Source organism: Centruroides sculpturatus, unplaced genomic scaffold, assembly GCF_000671375.1.
Source record: "Centruroides sculpturatus isolate CEXI.00-Female unplaced genomic scaffold, Cexi_2.0 scaffold1126, whole genome shotgun sequence".
Classification (NCBI taxonomy): Eukaryota; Metazoa; Arthropoda; class Arachnida; order Scorpiones; family Buthidae; genus Centruroides; species Centruroides sculpturatus.
This window is the reverse complement of record NW_019385768.1, coordinates 213,622-226,638: the sequence shown is the minus strand read 5'-3', so window position 1 is coordinate 226,638 and position 13,017 is coordinate 213,622. Positions and strand designations below refer to the sequence as shown.

Genomic DNA, 13,017 nt, shown 5'->3' with positions numbered 1-13,017 from the left:
TTTAAAATAAAGCACTCCATGCATATTTCACCATATACGTGATACCTTTTTCCTGTGGATATCCTGTTTTGCAGTGGATGTTGATGGCTGTCCTGGGTTGATTCAGGATTGTTTGTAAACTAAACTGTTGTAATAGATCCATTTTTCATCTCCAGTAACCACCTTCCATAAAAATTCTGTTGAAAGTACTGTAGCAACAACATGCATGTGGGCAATCATTGCCCAATGTGACAGTCTGTTAAGTATACAGGACCTACTGACTAATCTTCTGGATCTTCCCCTTGGCCATAGATACCACAAGACTGTTGATTGATCCAGTTTCAATTGTTTTGCCAGTCGTGTGGTTCATCGTGGGGCATCTTCCAAAAGTACTTTAAGTTCCTCATCTGCAAATTCCTTTGGTCTACAACTCTCAATAGGTCCACTTACCGATAATCAAATTGCTTCACTTGCACTTTTTCCCGAATTAAACACGAATGACAAACAATGGGATAAACAAATCTTATTGGCTGTTGAGCACTGAGTGCATGGGTCGCCTAGCAGGTTATTTCACAAGATAAAAAAGCAATAATGGAAATCTAAGTAATATAATGAAACAAATTTTTATAGAATACTGGCATAATCTAGTCTCATAAATTATCGAAAAGTCCATATTTAGAAAGTTAGATTCCTGATAATTATAATTTCTAATTGATGATAATCCAAGGTGAACGAACCAAATGTCAATCAATAACGACAATGCAACAAAAGACGACAAAAATGTGTCATTTTGATATAAGATAGGTGAATTTGCCAGGTATAGAGAATATATTCAGATTCAAATATATACAACCTGATTGCTGTTTTACAAAGAAATTCACTAAAATTATATAAATATCATCTATTTAAACTACATTAATTGAAGATGTTAAAATATACACAGTAACATTTTTAATTTTTTAATGAATTCGAATCCATTAAGTTCTAGAATTAAAACAGGAAATTTAATATACAAATTAATATTTTTATTAAAGCATTTTCCATTTGGCACTGTCTATAAAAAATTTATAAAAATATATTTTTCTTTTACACATAAGTCGAATTTATAAAACTTTATGCAAAATATTTCTAAACAAATTTATAAACATCAACAACTTTGATTCAAAATTGGTTTATCTAAGAAGTCAATACTTAAAATTTTATTGTGCATTTCAAAAATATATATAGTGTTTCTGCCCACTTTCAATAATGGTGCAGGCAAATAGAGTGTCTGCTGTGGTCCGACATTCCAGTATCGTCCCAAGTTAAATCCATTGACAAAGACCACCCCCTTCTTCCACGTTTTACTAAACAAAAAACTATCTCTGGGTTCGGAATCCAGATGAAGTTCGACTTTATACAAACAGGGAGGCGCACACTCTTTCTTCCAAATGGAACAACTTATCATATTTATAAATTTTTCATCAAATTGTAACGGATATACCGACCAGTTACGAAGTTCTTTTTCTTCTAGAAGCACAGGATTCCAAAGCCCTTTTCTTTGAGAATTTAATTTAAGGGGTACACCATAATTTACTCTTCCCATATTTTCTACCAAAATATCTAAACAGTGATCTCCATTTTCCAGATGAGGTATACGTATCTCTCTGGTGTTCTGTTTCCAATCCCACACCACAACCTTTCTATTATCCACTAATATAATGGCTCTGTCGGCCATTCCGTTAGGAAAAGACAGTTTACCACCCTCGGCAATTTTAGTTCTGTATAATGTCATTCCGAAATTTTGTCCCGATCCATCATAGACATCAAGAAATTCCATAGGTCTTACTTTTTTCATTTTTATACCTTTGATAAATTCTAGAATATCGCCAAGATGCAAAACTCCCGACAAACCCACGTCGAGAATTTTCATCTTTTGACTTTCCAGAGGCAACGGAGGAACGAAACAGGTAAAGTTTTTAATACTCATTTCGGAAATAATCTTCTTGGTGACATGGTATTTCGGCGTGTAATCGCCGGATTCCGTCAGAGGTGCATCGTAATCGTAAGAGGTGACCGTGGGAGAATAAGCACATTCGGGATTGGGAAACCCTTCGTTGGCACCGTTGTAGAAACCGAAATTGGTGCCGCCATGAAATACATATATATTCAGTGAGGCTTTATTTTCCAGAATAATTTTTAAATTTTTTTCATATTCCTCGACGGAAAAGGTATTGTGTTTTTCAGTCCAGTGATCGTACCATCCCGACCAGAACTCTGCCACGTATAGAGGTTTATTGGGTTGAAGTTTTTTCAGAGCAGATAATTCTTCTTCCACTCTAATCTGAAAATTTGCAGTCATCAAAACATCGGGTAGTGTGAAAGGAGAATTCATTTGAGAAACTGCATCAGAAGTGAAGAATAATTCTTTGAGTCCCAACTCTTCCAATGTATTTTTAAGAAATGACATATACTGCAAGTCATCTGGGTTTTCGTTGGCATTACCAAATTCGTTAAATTCATTTTCTATCTGTATGGCTATTATCGGTCCGAAATTCGCACCGAACAAGAAATCTCTGACGACTTCTGCCAGTCTGGTAAAATACCTTTTAACCGCGAGTTTATAAGGCGGGTAATTCGATCTAACTGCCATATTTTTGTCCTTCAAGAGCCATCCGGGCAATCCGCCGAAATCCCATTCAGCGCATATGTAGGGTCCGGGACGGAAGACGACAAACATGTCTGCGCTCTTAACCGCGGACAGAAAGGCAGGCAGGTCGCATATACCTCTTTCGAAATTAAATTTTCCCGGCAATTCTTCGTGAAGATTCCACGGAACATAAATGTCCACGCTATTCAATCCGCAGGCCTTCATCTTTCTCAGTCTATCGTCCCAGTATTCCGGCACCACTCTAAAATAATGCAGAGTGCCACTGATGATCTGAAATGGCTTGTCATTCAGAAAAAACGAATTCTCTCTGGCTTCCAAGCCCGAACGATATCCTCCGTGGCTGTAGATCTCGTAGAGAGTGGGGAGACGATCTCTAGACATTGTGGCAATACAAGCCGTGTTTTAAATACGTAAATTTGAGCTTTAATAAAATATTGATATCGAAGTTAGAAGTAAAATAATAATAATAATAGTATAAAGCATACAGTTACGTACAGACTACATACCACATGATGTGGCACACCCCTTTTAAATATTCTCCAAGTGTTGCCAACTTTTCAAACATCGTTAGCAATTTATTAGAAAAATCTTTAATTTCTACATCTAAAATCTTTTATGTATATTAATACATTTTTAAATATTATAATTAAAATAACAGACTTCGTATAAGTTTTTGTGACATTTACGAGATCGATAAAACAATTATTTTTATCCACGGCTTCAAAATGTATAAAATTATGAGAATCTTGCCACGGTTTAAATCGTCGATTAAAATCATTTATATTAATTAGGAACAATTTTTAACGCGCCGATCGCGAGTAATGGCGTAGAGAATTTTCCAACTTTATTTGCTTATTTTTTTTAAGATTGTCGGTGTTATAATTTACTTATAATTTTAAATACAATAGATCATTTAACGAGATACCGCTCGGGAATACGTTGGGTTCTATTAGAGAGCAAAAATTCGATTACAGAGAAACTAAGGTTTATGCGTATGAAATAAGTACGGTTTATAAAGAATGTGTTACATATTTGTTAATGTTTGGTACGTTTCTTCGTACAATTTCAATATATATTTTAAATTATGCCCATTCACAGCTTTTCACTAGAGCGTGTTCTAACGTGCAACCGGACACAAAATGCGTAATGGCAATTCGAATTGTGCAGTAATTTGTGTTGTTGTCCTTATTTTCTATTTGTGTCTTTAGAACAGCTTATTAGCTTATTAACGCTAAGATTTATCGGCTCGTCCAAAAGAAAATCGATATTTGTGCAGTAGGAAAAAACCTTAAAATAAGGCCTGTTTTGCACCATATATTATAAGGGAGAGTGGTAAAAACTTTATTGTAAAATGGGTTTTAAAATTTTAGGGAACCCATAATGGGCTTGCTAAAAGAGGCCTTCTTAGTGCCCACAGGGCGGAGAGTTAAAAAAAGAAAAAATCCCAACGTTAAGATTCAAAATGGCGGATTATTATGCTATAGAGGGCTGTGGCGCTACTGTGATAAAAACCGGTCATTTTTAAAATCAAAGTTGTAAATGTTGCTGGTGCATTATTATCCGAAATATTTTTCTTAGATTGCTTAACGTGGATAATTATTTGTCTCGTTTTACCTTTTGATTCTCAATTTATACATTCAAATAGATTTAGAAACATTAACATCGCCGGACACATTATCTTGGTGAACTTCGTTTGAAGCGCTATCGATATCGAGCATGCACACCGAGTGCAGTTCGTTTAACTCTGGTCACCAAACTTTTTTTCACGGTGGGCCAGATAACAGAGAACGACAAGCGCGGGCCGCATAACCATTTTGTTCAATACAGTACAGTGAAAACACAAAATAAAGACGACAACTTTATTTACCAATACACACACATGATCGCTGCAGCAAGCTCGTAATCGTTTTTCTTAGAAACTTCATTGCAAGTACTTAAAGCGCTCCGATATCCAAAGTCGCAAAAAGTGGCCGAATTTTTTATTTCACTGATTTTCCCTAAAAAATATATTACTGTCGGATGCAAAAATCAGATTGGACCACTTCCGGCAATTTTACTTACCCTTATTTTTATTTTTCTACATAGTAAGTTTATCTATAAACTATGATATTTCCATATAAATAATTACATTTTGCCTCACTTGTAGCATGGTGCGGCAGCGGGCCGTAGTTTGGTGACCCCTGTTTAACTCGTTCTTAAATGCGCACAAAGCTATCGACACATCGTCCGAAAATGTATCTTTTATAATTATCAACAATTATGGTTCATCCAAATTATTTTCGTTTTTAATTTAAAATTCCCGTAAAATCGTTTCATCGTAAAAAACAAAGAAAGAAATGTCCTCTGTTAATGATAAATTTTTCCGAACGGAACTAATCGCACGGAACACACCAGTAATGTAATATGCCAAATATATGCAAGGAAATGCATATTACTATTATTATTATGCTATATATAGTTAAGCATACTTTACTTCATATTATTCTATCACCTTGGCCTTATTCTACATTCTATAATAAGCAAAGCATAATTATTATGCTGTTAATAAATTCCAAAATTGCATACTTGTAATAATAGATTAAACTATCTATAATATTTATCAGAAGTTTATACAACTTTATCAAATAAATAGTGTTCCAGATTTTAAAATTTTATAACGTGACATATAATCTATCGAGTGCATTATTACATTTTATTTATAATGTCTTTAATTAAAGTAAAAAATAAAAATGCTCTTCTTGTTTTATATCGGAATAACGTTTTTGTGTCCTTTGTCCCGAAAATGTTACGAATAAAGTTTAAGAAAAGTGCTTGGCAAATTGTGCATTATTTTCTGAAATTCAGTAATACCTAAAGACAGAATTTTATTTATATAAAGTTTAACAAATATAACTTTCAACTAGAATTGTGAAAACAATAAAGTGCTGTATTTAATATAAAAATATACCGTCAAATGTCTGGCATCCTTCCCCATTTATATTTTGCCAGATCATGAAAATTTGCATAATAATAGCTCAATAATACACCTAGCCCATTATTGTACACTTGTGTTATAAAAACAAGAAATTAAAACTAAATGTTTGTATCTTATTAAACTGTGCATTCTTGGCGACATTCACGAAACTGACTTATCTGTTCGAGATCCAAGTGGCACACAAAACTTCTGTAGTAGCCCTAATTAATCTAGTCCAAGAGTCGTGGAATTTTGAGTGTGATCTGGTAATTTTATTCACATTGAAGAAAGTGCCAGATCACAAAATACGTACACTACCAATACTGTATTTTTCACTTTTCGTACAATAACACAAACAAATAAAATATATTCAAATAAGTATTCTTAATCATATATATTACAGTCTTTTTCACCGGAATGTTCGTCCGTAAAACTTTTCAGCATAAGTTTTTCATTTTTCTCCAGATTACAATTTTCTAAATTAATCCCCGATTCTTTTTCTATAAAATACAATAATAACTGAATATAATTTTTATGATTTTTCCAATCGCATTGTGGTTGAACTTTATAATGAGAAAGTTTATTAAAGTATTTTACCACGGAATCCAGTGAATAAAATACGATAGGTATTCCATTCCAAATCTGTTCTTTCGTTACTCCGTTACTTAAAAGATATTCGGTAACTTTCTTTGCATTAAGTAATGATGGCCATATGGTATTTGGATAAATTTCCAGTGTCTTTGTTATTTCCCTCTTGCTTTTATTTAGTTCTAAAGCTAAATATTCTGCTATTTCTATTACACATTGTCTCACATTAGGATCGGTTTTTTCCAGTTCGGTTTGATTATATAAGGCAGATAAGGAGATACAGAGTAAACCCTTCCTTTGTATATGGTAGAAGCGTTCTATCGCCGTGTCGTATTTATCCACGAGTTTTAATGAATTTGGATGAAATTTTCTCAATGCTAAATCGGCATTGTCATTAATGACTTTTAATATCTTCTGAATTTTATAAAAACTGTAATGATATACACTTAAATGATTTTGCAATTGCGTATCAGTGAAACCATTTTCTTTCAATATATTATTAACTTTTAGAATATTATCTGCTGGAACATTAACTAATGCTGGATATTTCTTAAAGCATTCTTTTATATCCAATCCTGCAAGCACCGGATGATTTTGCAAGATTTTTTTTAAGTTGTTGGGATTAGCTTTAATCAAAAATGCATTCCGGAGTATCTGAAATATAAGAAATTCTTATAAGTAACATTATATTTGAAAATGCATTCAATAAATATTTAGTTAACATATTTTTATTTCTAAAGGTGAGTTTCTAAAAGTAAATATATTTTCATGTTTAAAAATCTAATTAATAGCTGCTTTGTAAATTATAGTTAATGCTTCATAAATATTTAACAAAGTACTAAATAAAAAATTAATTGTTCATAGTTATACAGAGCTTGCAAAATATGTTTAGAAGATAGATTTACTGAACATTGAAAGATACTTATATTTAAATGAGTGTGTTCTTGCATTCTATGATTATTATTCCATAAATTATTAAATTAGAAGAAAAATATAAATTGAATTTTTAAATCATTACTCACTTCTCTCTCTGAGAACTTATAATCGTTAATGAGCACGTTTAAAGTCTTCCTTAAAGTATGACAACAACGAGAATAGAAAGATCTGTTTATTGTGCTTCTAATTTCATTTTTATTGCATTTTAGTTTCCAAACTAAATATTGATGTAATATACTCATTCGAATGTATCTGGGTGACATATTTTCAATCTTTTTCCATAATATTTTATGTATTCTGCTTTGCCATAAATCAGTTAATTCTACTGGAGCATCTAATTCTTTTATCATGTTCTTAATTATTTTTTCATGATTATTTATTATACCTTCCTTGATTAATGTTTTCACACTTGTACCCATTATAGACGGAAATCTGAAAAAATCATTATTAAAGTATTTTCATTACAATTTTTTATTAAATAAAACAAACATAAAAAAATATTAAGATATTTTCTTGTTAAATTTTTAATTTTTCTTATTTAATTAAAAATTTTATTGTTTTTAACATTTCAATTTCTAATATGTTATAAATTTATGAAAATTTGTCAAGGCAATATTCTTGCAAAAATTTTATGATAAAAGTTTAGAATACTGTAAATTCATGTGGATATATCAAAGGTTATCCACATGAAATTACATATCCACATCACTTTTCAAATGGCATAAATATGTAATTTTATACAGATAATCCACGAGTATTCCCTGCCGATCCATAATCCATAATCCCTGCCAAAAATTGTAAGAACAAATAACCTTCATACACCCCATGCCTCTGGGGCAATCATTGAAAACAAGAATGCAGTTTAGAAGTATGTGCTTTTCAAATTATCTTTCAATAATTTGGAAAGTGGTTTGGATTCAGTGTTGCCACGCCGATTTGCTTGCCATCGGTAGATTCATTAGGCAATTTTCGGTAGATTTCGGTAATTTTTCGGTAAATCGACTTTTTGTGGCAGAAAGCAGGTTGCACATAAACAATAACATTCTTTTTCGTCATTTTATTATACACTATAAAACAATAAAAAACAAAAACTAACACAGAACATTTACGTAAAAAAATAATAATTTACTAATTAAGTAGGTACATTTTGTTTTATTTTTCTAACAAAATACAGTATTACCTTTTATTTTTCGGATATTAATAATAATTATTATTATTCAATATCTTCCGTTTGTATGTTTTTAACACTGTTTCTTATTTTTGAAATTAAATTATCTTTTACAGGAAAATCGTAACAGTAATTTTTATCCAATTAATTGTTTAGTAAGAAGTAAGCCAGTGATTGTTTCAGAGCTCACAAGTCAGTTTATTTCCGTGTTTCGTGTTTAACAGATTTATTTACGAAAATATTCTTTCTATTCCATTAGCTGAAGAATGGGGCAGACACAAGATATTCTCAACAAAACGAGACAGAATCTTTGCAATAAAGTCTCTTACAATATATAAGAAATGAAGGTACAAAGAAATGTTTTATTGAGAATTTTTAGATACATTGAAAATAAAAATTTCTTTCTTGAATTATCGTAAACTTTTCGGTAGATTTGGTGCTTCAATCGGTAGATCGGTCCCAAAATCGGTAGATCTACCGAAAATTCGGTAGACGTGGCAACATTGTTTGGATTATGCAATGGGGTAGTTAATACTTAAATTTCAATCCCAAATTAAAGTTAATTCACACTATACAACTGGCTGATGCCCGGCAAGTAACTCACTGGAATGAGAATTATCTATTCATGCATTTGCAAGAAATGACATCAATGGTAAACTATATATCCATTGCTTTTACAACTTTGACCTATTTTAATGGATTTACATTTAATTTTCTAATAAACACTTGCAATTAAGACACACATTAATCTTCAGTCCCATACAAAATATGATTAAAAATGCTTCAGCTACCATTAATATAACATTGACATTATCACACAATCAATCATATAAATTTAATAATTATTAAATTTATATGATTATATGTAATTAAATTTATAAATTTATATGTATATCTACAATGATTTTTTTAATATAAATGGAACAGAAAGAGTATTTTAATATCTTAAGGCTTGAAATGACAACTTTTAAACTGCATTCTGGTAATTATCTTTCTTTCAATGACTGCCTTGGAAGCACAGAGTGTATGTAGGTTATTTGTTCTTACAATTTTCTGCAGGGATTGTCATGGATTCTCCACATAAAATTAATGTATATAGTATGTTTATTAAAGCATAATTATAGTCTTCATAATATTACAGAATTATTCTAAAACTAAATGCAATAAATTAATTTATAAAAAAATGTTAATTATATTATAAAATATTTCATAATTACTGAATGATATATTAAAAACAAATAGATTTCTTTACAGAAATAAAATCTCTTAGTTTATATCAAAAATTCTATCCTTTCCATTCATCTAGATCAGTGCTTCCTAAACTTTTTTTCATTCATGACCCCATTTTATTATGAGGATTTTTCACGACCACAGGCCACGTATTAAATATAAGATAAAAGACATACAAATATTGTCCATAACTATTTGATTTATTTGCAAGCAAAAAAATATACATACATACATACATATATAAAAAAAACCAGTTTTAGGATTTGCTTTAAGTTTACAAATATTAATAAAAGTAAATTACACTTTAACAATAATGAATAAAATCCAATTGTTTATTCAAATTCAACTGTTTCAATTTTGCTTTGCGACTCCATTTGGGGTCACAACCCACAGTTTAGGAAGCCCTGATCTAGATCATTATTGTTATCTCAAATTCTTCCACAGTCTCCATATAATAACAGAATAAATCCATTTACAATATCAGTGAAGTAAAATTCAGCTTTTTCAGTGTGAAAAGTTCAGAATAAATAACCAAAAGATATTCAAATAAGTATATAGTATATATATTGCTAATATTTTTGACCATACAAGGTTTCTTTTTCAAGACAAACAGTTTTAAATAGAACAAAAAGTGCACTGATAACTCTACTGACCTGTGGTGTGCACCTTTGCACATTTATTTACAATATCTTTTTTAATTAAAAATATTTTGAATATTTTCAAATATTATAGGTTCTTAATTTAAAACAAAGTTGAATCTTATTAATTAAAACTTAGTTCATTCAAATAATTGAATAATTCAAAGTTAGTATATTTTATATTTTAAATATGAAACCTCTAAAAGAGAAAATAGCTTGCGATCTTATGGGGTTATGTTACGGGAAGATCTGGCAACACCAGAGAGAGAGGGACGTGAAAAACAGACAGCCCTGACTAATGTATAAGAGTGAGATTGCCCGGTTCAAGTAAGACACTGAATAAAGCATTCAGAGTAACTGTCTGTATTCCTGTCTCATGGGGGGGGTCTTAAGTATGTCAGAAAGGGCATATAAACACTAAGTAAACCACATAAAACAGTTTACATAATAAATGCATTTCAGATGTTCTTCAAAATGTACATGAATTATGACAATTTAATCCACACTCCAGAAATTTGTGTGTTTCATAGTTTTAATGACATAGCTAAACAACTCTACATAGCTAATGGCTGCTTTGTGAAAAACAAAAACAAAAAAGAAAGTTATGAAATAAAAAATGGACTAGTAAAGTCATGCACTGAATATGAAAATTAAATTTAAATATCTATATAAATTAAAACATGATTTCTAAGTTATTACATCATAAGTATAAAATGAAAATAACTTACCTTACAATTTCATTTACAGTAATTTTTGACACTCCAATTTCTTCTAAAATTCGAATAAGTTCTTCAATTCTAAATGGTTTTAGAACAAGTACCGATGAGTTCTTAATAATGTCTAAATACTCAAAATGTTTTTTTAAAGTTTCTAATGAGTTTTGTAGATGGTCAGGTTTAGTAGTTATTATCCTTGGACAGTCAGCCATAATGTTAATTGCAGTCAGATGAGAACATCCCAAGAAACTAGCCAAATATCTTGAACATAATCCAGTTTTACCTTCTCTAACTATAAACTGATCAGATGACTGAGCACTACACACTCCTACTTGTCCACATTTATCACAGATGATATTTGCCGATGTCACAAATGTCAAATTATTATACAATGTCCGATTAATAAATTCGAAAACATTTCTATTCCTTATAATATGCATTTTCTGTTACTTTTTCTTAATATATTCAAAACACTGTAAAGAAAAAAGCAAATGAATTTTCATCATAAATTAACATAAAATTAATATTTATACAAAAACATTTATATATTTATATAAAACATTTCATAATAGTTTTATTACTCAATGAAGTTTTGTCAAATTTATTGCAAGAAAATGATATTCATTTTTATTGAATCATATATATATATAGTGTGTGTTCTGTATCATCTACGTGATATAAAGTTAACCATCTTATTTTCCACAGAAAGGTAAGTTTTTAGTTGAAAAAAATCTATTTAAACAATTAATGGTAAATAAAAATATATACATATACTGGTTTTTATTTCAATAATATCCATCCTTGAGGTCATTTTCTGTCTATAAGTTTTTGTTAACTAAAATTTGGTCGAAAATCTAAACTAGAAAATACGAGTACAGGTATCCCTTGTATAACATGGTAGTTACATTCTAAAAAAGTGCCATGTTATGCAAACCCATGCTATATGAAACAAATGACTAGTACAAAACACAGAGTTAGGTTCCAAAAGTTATACTCTTCTGATTCATTAATAAGAGAAATATATTTACTAAAGCAATCAATAATTTATTTCCAATCAACGATGAGCAATTATTTATCATGACATTGTCACAATGCCGGGCTGCAATTTTCATCACAATGTTCACAATTTTTTAGTGGTTTTTACTCCTGTAGATCATACTTTTCTTGTTAGCAATAAAGTTGTGCCAGTCATCTATCTAACTCCGTTCAGGGGAAAGTTTTTGAATTGAAATAACATGGTGTACAGTTAATTGGGGCTTCCTGCCCCTAAGCTTTCATCTATCTAACTTCATTCTCAAGATTAAGGAAGGACACACATCCAGACAGATGGACGGACAACAGTGAGAATTTATACATCTACAATTTTTTCAAATTTGCAGTGCAATTAACTAACAATCACAATTAAAAGTATTGTATGACGTGTTAATATTAATTTTAGTTAAATGAGGGCATTTTCTTTTTACAAAGTATCGTCATTTTTTGAGCATTTTTGTTGAAATATCAGCAACATCTGCATTTTTTAAATTTTTACCATAAAAAATTTTTTATGGAACAAAATAAAAATATGTTATTAATCAAAAATTTGTTCTAGCAAGTTGCATTTATTCAGTCAAGTAAAGATACCTCTGTATTTTGTTTGTCGTTTTTACGAATGATCATGCAACCTTACCTACAGTTAAAAAAGTTCAATAACATTTACCTAAACATGTTTAAATAAACTTTATTAAATCTGTCTGTAAAATCTGATCAATCTGTAAAAAAAAAAGTGACAGACTTAAAGACTAAAGTCTGAAAGCAACAATGACACCCAGCTGATAGGAAAGCTAGGACTAGAAAGAAAAAAAAATTGGATTATCAGTTTTCATTAAAGTAAACCTGACGAAAGGTACAAAATAAATTGAGAATTTCAACATCCTAAAATCTGGGAAAATTTGAGACAACACACATGCTTACTTGAATAAAAAAAACTATTGAATAATGGAGTTTGTACTAAAAAATTGTGAAATTTTATACAGAGGATTTCCAAAACCATGTTAGAGCAAAATCACATCAAATGAGGGATACCAATACTTCAATTTTTCTATTTTCATTGGATCTTCCCTCATGTGTAGACCAATAGAAAAAATGTTTATAATAGTACTAGTGACATTTTATGTTGT

At 30.3% G+C, this 13,017-nt stretch overlaps 2 protein-coding genes across 5 annotated transcripts in view; both read right to left on the bottom strand.

Moving 5' to 3' along the window:
* Positions 1-1,018: 1,018 nt before the first annotated feature.
* On the bottom strand, positions 1,019-3,189 carry LOC111641952 (beta-galactosidase-1-like protein 2). 2 transcript variants are annotated; one of them, XM_023388206.1, is made up of 2 exons: positions 3,125-3,189; positions 1,019-3,050 (listed from the first exon to the last, which is right to left on the bottom strand). In XM_023388206.1, the coding sequence occupies exon 2, from the start codon at positions 3,008-3,010 to the stop codon at positions 1,127-1,129; it is 1,884 nt and encodes a 627-aa protein (XP_023243974.1). In that variant the 5' UTR covers positions 3,011-3,050; positions 3,125-3,189; the 3' UTR covers positions 1,019-1,126. The 2 variants fall into 2 exon arrangements, with proteins under 2 accessions (XP_023243974.1, XP_023243973.1); XM_023388205.1 differs by having other exon boundaries at positions 3,136-3,178.
* Positions 3,190-5,468: 2,279 nt separating this feature from the next.
* LOC111641943 (transcription termination factor 5, mitochondrial-like) overlaps positions 5,469-13,017 on the bottom strand; it is a 22,485-nt gene continuing 14,936 nt past the window's right edge. For all 3 annotated transcript variants that reach the window (XM_023388199.1, XM_023388197.1, XM_023388198.1), the window contains exons 2-4: positions 10,871-11,331; positions 7,193-7,538; positions 5,469-6,824 (exon numbers count right to left, since the gene is read on the bottom strand). In XM_023388199.1, the coding sequence (XP_023243967.1) occupies positions 5,967-6,824; positions 7,193-7,538; positions 10,871-11,298 (1,632 nt within the window). In that variant the 5' untranslated portion in view covers positions 11,299-11,331 and the 3' untranslated portion in view covers positions 5,469-5,966. The remainder of the gene's footprint in view (positions 6,825-7,192; positions 7,539-10,870; positions 11,332-13,017) is intronic.

Coding starts and splice junctions, on each gene's coding strand:
- LOC111641952 (XM_023388206.1), bottom strand. CDS start 3,010: ATGTCTAGAGATCGTCTCCCCACTCTCTACGAGATCTACAGCCACGGA.